Source organism: Platichthys flesus, chromosome 15, assembly GCF_949316205.1.
Source record: "Platichthys flesus chromosome 15, fPlaFle2.1, whole genome shotgun sequence".
NCBI lineage: Eukaryota > Metazoa > Chordata > Actinopteri > Pleuronectiformes > Pleuronectidae > Platichthys > Platichthys flesus.
The window spans coordinates 4,190,026-4,202,347 of record NC_084959.1 but is presented as its reverse complement, the minus strand read 5'-3'; the positions used below and the strand labels follow the sequence as shown (position 1 = coordinate 4,202,347).

The following is a 12,322-nucleotide window of genomic DNA, read 5'->3' as shown; positions in this document are numbered from 1 at the left end:
AAATACAACTTTACTCAAAACCCCTTTTCTTCTCATTCTTGCTCATATATTCTCTCTGTGAAACACGATATGACTCCTCAGACACAGATTGCATCATTCCAGAAGGAAAATGTGTTGTTATTGTGCTTGAACCATTGAAATGAGGCTTTAATCCATCATAAATAAAACAGAGATGTAGTTGCCAGTGTTTGTGCTGCAGTGTGCTGAAGGAGAACTGCATTAAAAAGCATCGGGGGGGGGGGGGGGGCAGTCAATGCAACACCTCCTGCTCAGAATCAGCAGCTTTGAAGATGAGACTGAGGGTCACAGCTCCGTGGAGCTGAGCAAGTGACAACACTGCAGTACCTCATTCACGCTACGGGGGGGGGGACCTGTTCTGACCTGACCGTGGAAGCCAATGTGTCGGGAGGTCCGTTCAGCGCTTCCATTCCAATCTGGCTAATTTGCACAAAATCTGATAAACTGAGTTTGTCGCAAGCACGATTCTTAATGAGTTAATAGAAAAATCCATCAGCTACCGAGATTCTTCAGAGTCACCGATCACGTTCCTGCTCTCCAGGGGATGAACCTATTTGATTTCACTGACCTCCTTCCGACGCACAGTGAAAGTACGTCGTCTATTCCATTGATCACGATGAGGCTGCTGGGTGTTAATGAACAGTGAGGCCTCCGGGGCTTGAACACCGGAACCTCACCGCTTGTTCATTACCGAGCTACGCTGGATGTTTATCTCTTGTGCTAAATGGCAACGGAAAATAAACTAATCACCAATCAACTTATCTGCAAACTTCCTGGAGCCACAACCACAAATACAACAGCTAATGATTCCTCCCACACAATCATAACTGGCTTGTGTACGATAATCATGTATCACTAAAGAGTTATTTTTATGGATAAACATGCAAAATAAACCTATAAAGGAGACCCCACTGTATTTAAATGGTGTGTTTTCCGGCTCTGGTCTGAAGGAGACGCTTCAGGCAAACTGACGAGTTACGCAGCAAATGAGAAAAACAGAAAAAGAAAACACCTCGAAGGGCCGATGATGTTTGTGAGGTTGTGAGTCCAATTAATTTATACTGCCCTGTATTTAGTCAGGGTCCTGAGTGACTTGCCTCCTCTAATGAGTCCAAAACAATTAGCATAGCAAATGAAGCTAACAAAAAAAAACAATCTTTAGGACTTAAAAGACAGATCCAGAGCAATTTGGATGTTTGCCTACACTTCGTAACTGGTCTGTGCTGTGGGAGCGCCTCCTGGTGGACGACAGGGTCAGTGTCTATAACCCCCGTGAATACACGTTTATATAGTCAAGTGAATGGAAAGGTGGTCTGATCATTTTCGACCCGCTGCATATAGCACATCACACATTGTCCCTTTTGACTGCCTGAAGAATTGACTCTAAAATTGTATCAATAACATCTAATGGGCCTTGATCCTGGTTTTACTGCCGAGCTCTAAAAGTCCAGGGAATTAAACTTGACCTTGGAACGATCATTTAGTCTAGGGTGGCTGGATCGGGGGAGGGTGGAGGGAGGTCCGGATTCGTTCGTCATATACTGTTAATGTGACACAACTCAATATCTCTATTATTTAGGGGTTGCAGAGTCCTCGAGTTGAAATTTAAGACGTCCAGTGCACAGGTTGGGGGTGAGTTGTAGCCCAAAGCAAGGGGGGGGGGGGGGCGTTGTACCTGACCGCTCTCTTCATACTAACACTTATCTATGATCACAAGCTCTGAAGTCGTGAACAAAAGAATGAGATTGGGAATAAAGGCATCCAAATCTAGTGGACAGTGGAGGGGGTCGACCTAGAACTCCCTGGAGGGGCTACATATCCCAACAGGGATACCTGTTGGCGCCTTGGGATCCCCAAAGAAGAGCTGGAGAGCGTGATCGGCTATACCTCTGCAACCCGAGAACCGGATGAGCGGCTCCAACGGCTGGATGGATAAGAAAGAGGTTTCCCTTGACCAACCTGCTTGGATGAGAAGGAATTCCTTGTGCTCGGTGCCCATTGCATTTCCTGCCGTGCAGTTGTAGCTCCCGAAGTCGCTGGAATCAGGAGTAATCTGAGGGGGAAGGAGTCGAATAAAACAAGTTTAAAACCTCAGACAAACATTGAACAAGAAAATTATCCTATTAGGAAAAGAGTGAAGGAAGGAATTTATGAGCAGTTCAATCACGACTTATCACAAGTGAGTCATTTCGGAGAAGCAGAGAAGTCGGTTGTAGGAACTGATCTTTATCCCCTGGTTCCTTGACATCAAGATCTATCACTCTGTACTTAAAGAGGCTGTTATAATCTGACTCGTTGGTTATTCCTGACACTCACTTATTCTCAGTTGAGGCGAGTTTATCGGTTTCATTCACAAGTAGGAAATTGAACTTTCCTTTTAAACTGACAAATGTTCAAAGCCAAAGTGAAAAGCCTTGTTGTTTTAAATGTAATTGCCTCTAACGGTTGGTTTTGTAAGTATAAAAATGGAACTACAGACAAGAACTGTGATATTATCTCAAAGCTTGTGTGTTCTTTTTTGCAAACAGCAGGAGGTGCCCACCTCCAGGTTGCTGCCGGTCGGCGTGTTGTAGATCTTGATGTTGGTGGCGTTGGCGCTGGGCAGCGGCAGGTCCTCTCTGAACCAGACGACTGACGCTCCGGGGTGAGCCTCCACCTCACAGCTGATGTTGGCTGCGTTTCCCTCCCATGTGTACGTCATCACCCCCCCCAGGATCTTTGGAGCATCTGCAGCAGCAAAGGAAGAGGAGAGAGAAGATGGCCGGTGTTTAATCAACCCATGACACCAGATACAAAAATTAAGACAACACGATCAAGATAATGGATATTTTGAGTGTTTATAAAGGGGGTCCCTCTAATTTGGATCCTGACTGTGGAAATACAAAAGTAGTGGGATGTAACAAAGTGCATTTAATTCATTTATGTACTTAAGATCATTATTCATGTATCTGTATTTCACTTAAGTGGATTTATCGTCAGGTAATTTTCACAGTCATTGCATGAAATATATCAGTGATTATCTATCAAACTACTTTATGTTTATCACACGTTGTTTTTGATATTTATAAATGTCGATAACGAGAAGGGAATTGGTCAAATTATCACTTTTCTTCTTCAAGGGTTTGAGTTCTATTTACTAATGTAGAAAAAATATTTGTATTTTTTACATAAGTAAAATGTCAGAGTACTTCTTCCATCTCTGGACTACAAGACAGTTATTTTCCCACACTGTCATCGTGCTGACACTGTGGTGCATAAACTATAGAACAACTTGGATTTGGATTCAATAAAAGCCGTCATCTTTGCAAACTGACTTTTTGAATAGAGAAGTCAAGAAGCATCTTGGATGTGCATGGACTCGACGTCCCGCTGTGACTGGCACGAGTTCACTTCTACCTTCAGGGTTTTTTTTGTTAGCGGATCTCCAGTAAAGGCTTCACTCAGCTTTAGTTTGAGCCTGAATAATGTTCCTCAAAAGGAGTCAAATATTCACCAGTACAAAGCTGGTTTTTAAAATCTCACACCAAGTCGGCTCTGTTGGTTCTAAACCCCTTCAAATACAATATTAAATATACAACTCATATCATTTCTGCATGAGGAATCCCCAGGATGCAGAGGACTGATGCAGCTTAGTGAGGCCACACTGATTCCTTCATTACAGGAGTGAAGAACCTCTTCTCAGCTTCTCCAGGACCTGCCAGTGAGAAACTCCCCTTTTGGAAATCTGCAGCTTGACAGAATATTATAATCTTATGGTTGTACTCATGTCAAGTTTGTACTATTTTGGGGCTTAGGTCTTTTATGGTACCAGTTAAGTTTTAAAGGCAATGCTGTTTTTTTTTATGGGACATTAAATTGCTTCTTTCTTTTCAATTTTTCTTTGTGCCTGTTTTACTTCTGACGAAAGGTAAATGTGAAGTTTTACTGCGAAATTCTGCAGCAATCACAAAAACCTCAGTGTCTCACGGGGGCTGAGTGTCGTTATTACACAGGCAGTCTAATCGACACACAATCACAAGTGTGCCACATTGATAACAACACTGTGAACTGTCAGCGCCAATAGAAAATGCAACCGCCTCTACCAAGGAGGTGATTTGTTCTCTGTCCGTTTGTTTGTCAGCAGGATTCCGCACAGAAATATACTAAATGGAAACTTGGTGGAAGGACAAGGGGGGGGGGGGGGTTTAGACAGATCCCATTACAGTTTGGAGAGCAGCCAGACAAACAGGGCGGATCAAGGTATTTATTTTCCACTTCCTTTGACATTTTCATCAATTTCCCAGGAAATTATACAAGGATCTTGATTAAAAACTAAAAAAAAACATCTGACATGTTCACGTGACCGATGTCTGTGAGTGTGTGGCTTGACTGAAACTGTTATTTTGGAATTTGATGAAAACACACGTCACTGCTCGTGTTCTATATTAGTTGTCGGCCTCGTCGTTGAAAGCACGAGAGGCTCAAACCGGAGGTGATTGTTTCCCTGTGTTGTTTCCCTTTCACCGAGCAGCTACTCACGGATGCAGTGAAGGAGGCTTTTGTTCCCGAGTGCTGGGAAACGCTGTGGCCTCTGATACTGTCGGGTTGTTTTTTTTTAGTCGTGACCCTGGATCCTTGAAAGCTCTGCAGAGCACGGCTGCTATGGATTGATGATGAGGACGAGTCCAAAGAGGCTCCTTCACCTGGAGCCACTCGCTCACTCACTGCTTCTTATCAGGGCTGCTGTGGGGCCTCATTGACCTGCTTAAGTCCCTGTGACCTGGTTTATTCCTGAAGGCTGGAGACTCAGTGTTTACCCGCACACTAACATCCAAAGTCATTCTGGGATATCACAATATTCTGACTCTTTTATGAATCATATAAACAGCATATTGTTTTGGGGTATTTTCCAAATTTAACCTTATTTAAAATTTAGCACTTTCCAATTAAGACACTTCTTCAATCTGGTTGAGAACCAAACAACTAAACAACAAGATTCAAATGGATCCATATCTTTTTTTAATATTTGAAATCTTGGATATAATACCCTCCAGCAAGCGATAAAGTGGTGTAATGAAGGCTTTTTCCATTCATCAGAGTGTTTATGGCTGTATTCAAATAGGAATATTAGTGGAATATCAAGTTTTTTATTGGCCATGTAGGAATAACCAATTAAGGAATAAATCCCTGTACCCTGATTCTGCCTCCCCAGGGATGAGATACTGAGAAAATGATCATTCTAGTGGAATTTCTTTGTGATAAAAATCCTCAGACTTTAACATTTCTATTATTCACATCAATGGTTTTCTGCTATTTCTTAGAGTATGGGTATAATCATAGCTAAACTGTTGCCCTCTGCAAATGTAGAGACAACCACATAAAGAAATGCAAAGTATAATTAGCGACATGCTGTGATGCAGCGTGGGTTTGAAGGATGTCAGTGCGACGCCATCAGGACGGAGGCGTCTCCCTGAAGCGACCTGCCTGCTCCTCGCTCAAACAAACCTCGACGGCTGAGGGAACGGAGCCGGAGCAGCGGAGACATTAACACGTTCCTGTATCAGTCCTCCAGCAGCAGACCCAGACCCTCTCAGCCCGGCTAATAGGATCACGCTGTGCAGCAGATAGGAAGCTCCACCCTCAGATAACGTCTTCATCCTGCGAGTGGGCGAGCGGCGATAGAGGACAGAGAGCGAGAGCTCTGCTCAAGACAAAGCACCTCCTCTTATCGATAATTGCTTGGCAACGGCGAATCAGCTACCTGATTATTCGCTGATTACTCGAGTCCCTCAAACAACTCTATCAGTGCTGCATTGTGATTATATCTCTCAGCAGATTGCTGGCACATCGAGAGCACAGTTAATCCAATTAAGCATTTGTTGGGATTTATGTTTTAATTTTTTTACCAATTTAACATCCGACAGATTTCAGAATGAGATCAAGTACGATTTGGCTTCACCTTCATGTTTATCTGCTCCGAAAAACACGAGTTGGTTTAGGTGATGAACTGGTGGGAACATGGCACAGGGCTCATGTACTGGGCGTATTCCAATGGCACAGTTTGTTAGTGTTGCCTCAGGACAGCTAATGGTAAAATATGCAGTTCTGTTTCCCATCTGAGTTGAAATAAAACGTTAACTATGAGGTGAAAGTGCTGTTTTCATCCACCACAAGTGAACCATGGAGAATATAAAGCTCTTCTGATGCTCAGCTGTAAACTGTTTACCTTCGATGGATTTGAACGCCACCGAGATAATTTAACATCGCCATCACCGTTACATTTGAAATTTGGCAAAACAAAGAAAAACATCTTAACCTCCTAATCCTTGCAGACGGTTGTTACTTGGCAGCGAAGCGGAAAAAATAATACAGCCGCTAAAAAATTACCCTCTCCGCCCTCTCGCAGTCAAGTATAATTGTGGAAAGTATAATTCACACTTTATTACATTCCCGCCCTGCAACCTTCAGACAACACGACTGGCATCAAGATGGTTCGGTCCTGTTGAGACATGAAAAACCCTCTGATAATATCCAGCTGGGGTTGGATGCATGTTCTCACTCACCCCCCCCCCCCCCCCCCTCTCTCTCTCTCTCTCTCTCTCTCTCTCGGGTCGTTCTCCAACGTCATACCTGAGACGTCACGGCTCTGCTGGAGCTGACACTTTCGTCCCCATGGAAGCAAACTCCACACTCTCTCTCTTTCTCTCTCTCTCTCTCTCTCTCTCTCTCTCTCTCTTTCTCTCCCTATTTTTCATCCCCTGGAAACGCAGGTGACTGCAGGTTTACAGTGTTCCTTCATATGGCTTCATATTGTTCAGGAGAGGATAAAGAGCCGTTTGAATATGTTTGTTAAAACAGCATCTTTAAATAACTGTGGGGCCGTAACTCACTGGGGTCTTTGTGTAAACTGGACAAAGATAACATATGGATTTGTGTGAAAGTAGAAATATTATAACCTTGTTTAACTGTGTGAAGGAGAACCCTGATTTTAAAAGAATTATGCCCAGAATCTTTTGAAAGATAGAATATTTTGTTTCTCTTCTACATGAACTTGAACCATTTAATGAGATTAGCTGTTTTGGTTTGTTTTTGTGGCCTTGTTTGTTTGTTGTGTTTATTTACTGTTTGTGACTTTGTGTGTGGTGAAAGAAGGAAGAATAGTTAATGCTCATACTGGTGCTAATGGGGATCCTCAGAAAGTAAGAAGGCCTTTCACGTGACCTAAATCATATTTAAGGGGCCGCTTTAATAATATTTTTTAAGTAATTGTCATAAAATGAATTGTCAATTAACTAGCTAAAGCTTTTGCTTTATCACAAACGAACAAATTCTCATAATCCTGAATCAATACCACCGTGCAACTGTTGATTCCAGTCACAAGGAGTCATACACATAAATAACAGTAGCCTTAAAAGTATTAAAGTGTCAGTGCAAACTCTCTCCACCATCCCAGGAACATCAGATACTCATTTAAAAGTTTGAGTCTTCAACCAAACCTCTGAAACTATGAAGTTTTTGCAGGGAGACAAGTGGCACGGGGCCTCATTAGGGGGGCCTCTAATTCTAATCATCTGTTCTCGGGGGTCCCCCTTCATCTTGGGGGCCTGGAGGCATTTGCTGTTGCCGAGCCCCTGCCAGCAGTTTAATGTGTTAATCTCCGCTATAACTTACTTAGAATTAGATCGCACCGCATGAGCACTTTACAACAAAGAGTCGAGAGATAAAACTCACATGTAGCCGATAAAAGTCGTTTCCTGTTAAAGGTTACGACGGTGGAGCAGTGAGAGAAAAGGTTACGACGTCTTGTAGAAAAAAAAGGAACCAGAGGAACAAATAGTTTGGTATTTACAGCTGGAGCACGTTTCCTGTGACAGACGACATCTCTTAACATTTATGATGACAGGGACACGCGTGGCTGCCTTTGTGCTGCACGGTTATTTGACGCCGCTTCATTTCACACGAGATGAGAGATGTTCTCTCGATGATCAAACAACCACGTTGGCCTATTCGTCTTTCTCTTCATTTTTTATCAGAAAATGCATTCGCTATATCAGTCCTCTGCAATGAGGTCTGATTCCAGTCGTCTCTGTTTCCTAGGCAAACTGTTTCCAGATGCACTTATTTCTCATATATCTTGAAATCCTCTTCTCATCCCGAGATAAAAAGCTCCTGCAACCACAAATCTGTGTTCTGTGGAGGTCACATGGCGTCATGTTTGTGTAACGATGGGTCACGTGCACAAAGACGCACATTTAATGGGATATTTGAAGAATCAAACTTTTGTTCAGCTGCTGCAAAAAGGCTGCAGAACTCTGTCTGGAGGCTGAATGGTCCCAGTCTCTTTGTGAAAGCAGCAGAAACCATCTTCTGTATCACACAATGTACTCACATTAGATATATACGCTGGGAGAGAGATAGCATCATGCATTGCAAGGGACAGGACGGCTGTGGTTTAAATGAAGAGGCGTAAGGGTAAAGCTCTGTGTTATCACCTCTATTGATTCCTCTGTGCACCTCCCCACAGGTAAATTCAACTGATAATAAACAAAAAGTGATGCTGGGTGACGTAAAATGCTGTTTTTAAGGAAATAAAGCAGAAACAGGTGCATGGAGTAAAATGTCTGGAGACCAAGAAACCATCAGGTCCAACTCCTGGAACTCAGCAACCATCAGAAGCTGGCCAGAAGATTCTCCAGTCTGCTATTACTGACTCTCGAGAGCTTGGTGAACAGATCTCTGCTGCAAAAGTTCCTCTAAGAAGAATCCCCTTTACTTTATCTCAACTTTAATACTTTGTCTTCAATGAATCGTTAATCATTTTGGAAGAAGCGTATTTGTTTTCTTTCTGAGACTTGGGAGATAAATGTAAGAATTGTGTTGACGGTTGTGAAATAAAAACCCAAAGTGCAGAGTCAGGCGACTTACAGCGAACTTCCAGGTGCATGTGCTGGTTGTCCTGCCCGATGGAGTTGCTGGCGGTGCACAGATACTGGCCGGCGTACGTGAACTGCACGTTCTTCAAGGTGAGAGAGGAGATCCGGGCGTGGGTGCGCACCACGATGTTCCTGTCCAGGCTCTGAGGAGAAGAGGGAAGAGGGAGAGAAGGGAAATTATCCACACTGTCACATTCTTGTAGAAATAAATGCAAAGTCCTGCTGCCTTCCCCTCAGCTGGTTCGTGAGGGTTTGTTATATTTGTTGGTTTTCCTGCAGGAGAACCAGGGACATGATGGGATTAGGGTTACTGGTTTGGACAAACACACATGATGGGAAAGGAAGCTGATGGAAAAAAATAAACACTTTTTGATTGATGTGATGAAGTTACAATTTTCAATGAGCTGGTAATAAAACAGCAGTGACGGAATATAAAACTGAGATTGCAAAAAAGGATATTTCTGTAGTTGCGAAAAATATAGTCAAAGATAGGGCTGGTGTTGCTCTTTCATTTTTCTTATTGTGAAGTAAGTGACACAAACACACACACACACACACACACACACACACAAAGACACAGACACACACGCACACAGAGAGCGAGGAAGCTAGAGAACTCAGACAGGAGAGTTCGGTATTTTTATTACATCTTTTGATGATAAGAAAACTTGAAAAAACACACACCAGCCCTTTTTCCCTTTAGAGTGCAGCCAAGTTCCACACAGTAACCTTTAAGGCCTGACAAAAATGTCAAGCCTCAAAAATCTCACAGGAACGTTCCGTCTCTCGCACACATAAAAAAAAACATCTAGTGCATTATGGGAGCAGAGGAAAATGTCCCTGCATCAGCCTGGAACTCGGCCCTGCCCCGTAAAGTGTGAGGCTCCTCCAGTTTGCTGATTAGCGTTGTGTAGCTGCAGGTTTGTACTCACTCTGATTGCAGTTGGAACAGTGTAATTGCAGTTGAGGACACACGACTTGTTAACAACTCGCTTTTATATTTTCCTAGGCAGGCCGCGTTTACCGCTCTGCCTGCTTAGTGGCACCGGCTGTTTCGGGGGGGATGTTCTCTGGTGATGTTTTGAATGTTTCCACGCAGCCCACGTTTTGTATTTTGTGTATTGTAGTTTCCTGGATCTCTGCCGCAGAGACATGGACACCGAGTCGTGCACAGAAACACAGCTCCAGCTTTTCTCTCCTCTGGGCGCCCGACAGCTCCAGCCAACAGGGGACATACATCTTCCGCTGAGCTGCCACAAACTTTCTATTAATATTTCAGGCATTCTAGGTGCTTCAGCATTTATGTTTTATAAATAATTTAATATTTGTTGTATTAGCATTATGGTGTGAGCTGTTATCCTTTTTTTTTTCGAGAGCGGGGTCGGTGCAGATGTGGCAGAAATACTTCTGCCTGTTTGCAGAAGGTCCCGGGGAGTGTCCTGGCACATTTAGAAAGGGCAACATTAATCTTGTCTCAGCGGGGGGGGACACCGGAAGGAGACGCAACCGTGGGCACAATGTCTGAGTGTAAACAGGACACAGGTAAATGGAGAAAAATGTTTTAATATCACAGCGGAAGTGAAGATGATTGATTCGCTGATTGATTCCAATAACTGATTTACGATTTACAAGCAGATAAATAATCACGTGTGACGTGTAATGGAAAAGCCTGGACTTGATTTTTCAGCTTCTCCCTGTTTGTGTAGTCGCTGCTGCTTTGCTTGTGACAGGGTTGTATAATCTGTCAATACATGCATCTGGCTTGTCACATAATTTGTTCTACACCGTTTACATGAGAGAGAGAAAGAGAGAGAGAGAGAGAGAGCGACAGCCTGTGTACAGGCTGCGTCTGTCAGGGAAGGAAACCACTTCTTTCTCTTATGTGTGCGCTGCTTCAATACATTTTAATTAAAGTTGACACAAGAGGAGCTTTTCTTAGCAGTGATGGTGCAAATAGCTTCTTTTTTTTTTTTTACAATTTGTGGAGGATTCTGTTTTTTCGTGAGCATATCTTCATCCCCCACACCCGCCACTGTGAATCATTAATTAACCCTCATTAATTGTTGAATATGAACTGTAAGCAGGATGTGAAAGACGTCTGTGGCTCCACCTTGGTGACATGAATCATAAAGTTTGAGTATTTGGTCATAAACCATGTCAAGTCACAATATTACTACCAGGAACATGAATGCATTCATCTGTGCTACATGAAACACTCTCTATATGCAAACACATCACTGAAAGTGCTACACAGGCTTTACTGACAGGTTCTATGACCAATGCATTTCTTTAAACTCATCATTTACGTTTCAGTTTTAAATAATGAATTGACCTGGTCAGTACAGATGTGGTAATCTGCACATCTGCAGCCAGTGGATGCATCATCATCCTGAGAAGTGAGATCATTCAGGAAACTTTCCCCTAAATTGGGATTCAAAATATCTCCTGTGATCATTTTTGTTTCCTTTTCTCTAAATTCCTGTCATGGACCAGCATGATTAGAATAATTAGAATAATGAAAGCAAAGCCGCGTGTCCTCCGGCAGAGCCGAGGATAACGAGCTGAGCCGACCACGTCCAGCACGGGCCAGTGTTTGTAGAACAGAGCTCCTGATTAACGAGCTGTCCAATTAGAAGGAAGGATCCTCAAACAGGAAGCATCTCTTAGAGACAATCAGACGGAATTATCAGTGCATTTAAATGGTCTTTGCCCACAGAGTGAATCATGTTGATGTTCAGGGAACCCTGGTGGTTCATGGTTAATGAAATGAGCATTACAACACAAAGCAATGTCCTGGTTCCTGTTATTTATGTGAAATATTCAAAAACGCTTTCATCCTCAAAGTCTACTAAGTGTTAAAGTGGTTTCATGATATCCCAGTTGGCAGGATATATTTTGATGAAGTCCATTAAATTAGTAAATTGAATAAATACCATTAAACCATATGATTTATCTTTGTTTATCTTCACTTCAGATCAGATATAGAAGCTGTTAACGATAATAAACAGCAAGGTTATACCTGTTTCTCAGTATTTACACTTTGCAGAACAGCAGCATTCCATCTTATTTAACTACAGGCAAGGTCAGAAGTTTTCTATTTGAGTATTTTCCAGAATGCACGACTCGGCAGCGCTGAAGTCGGGTGGTGATTACAATCAGACGCTGATCTGGGGGCTGTGTGAAGTGTTCTTCTCAGTGAAATAAAAACAGATTGCACAGGTTTAAATCTCTCCAGCACAACACAGGCTTCGTTCACCGTGTCCACTTGCATAACACATCCTTGTTAGCGGCCTCTGATTCCAGCCATAGTCAGATCCCAGCATAACGGTGCACGTGACTATAGATTAGTTTGATCAATAACGAGCTTTTAGAGGTTATTTCACCGGCAGCTG

At 42.9% G+C, this 12,322-nt stretch overlaps 1 protein-coding gene across 6 annotated transcripts in view; it reads right to left on the bottom strand.

The window, feature by feature from the left end:
* The window catches only part of ncam1a (neural cell adhesion molecule 1a), a 218,927-nt gene that overhangs the window by 36,094 nt on the left and 170,511 nt on the right, over nt 1-12,322 (bottom strand). For all 6 annotated transcript variants that reach the window (XM_062406072.1, XM_062406074.1, XM_062406073.1 and 3 more), the window contains 3 exons: nt 8,923-9,073; nt 2,561-2,745; nt 1,978-2,071 (listed from right to left, as the gene is read on the bottom strand). In XM_062406072.1, the coding sequence (XP_062262056.1) occupies nt 1,978-2,071; nt 2,561-2,745; nt 8,923-9,073 (430 nt within the window). The remainder of the gene's footprint in view (nt 1-1,977; nt 2,072-2,560; nt 2,746-8,922; nt 9,074-12,322) is intronic.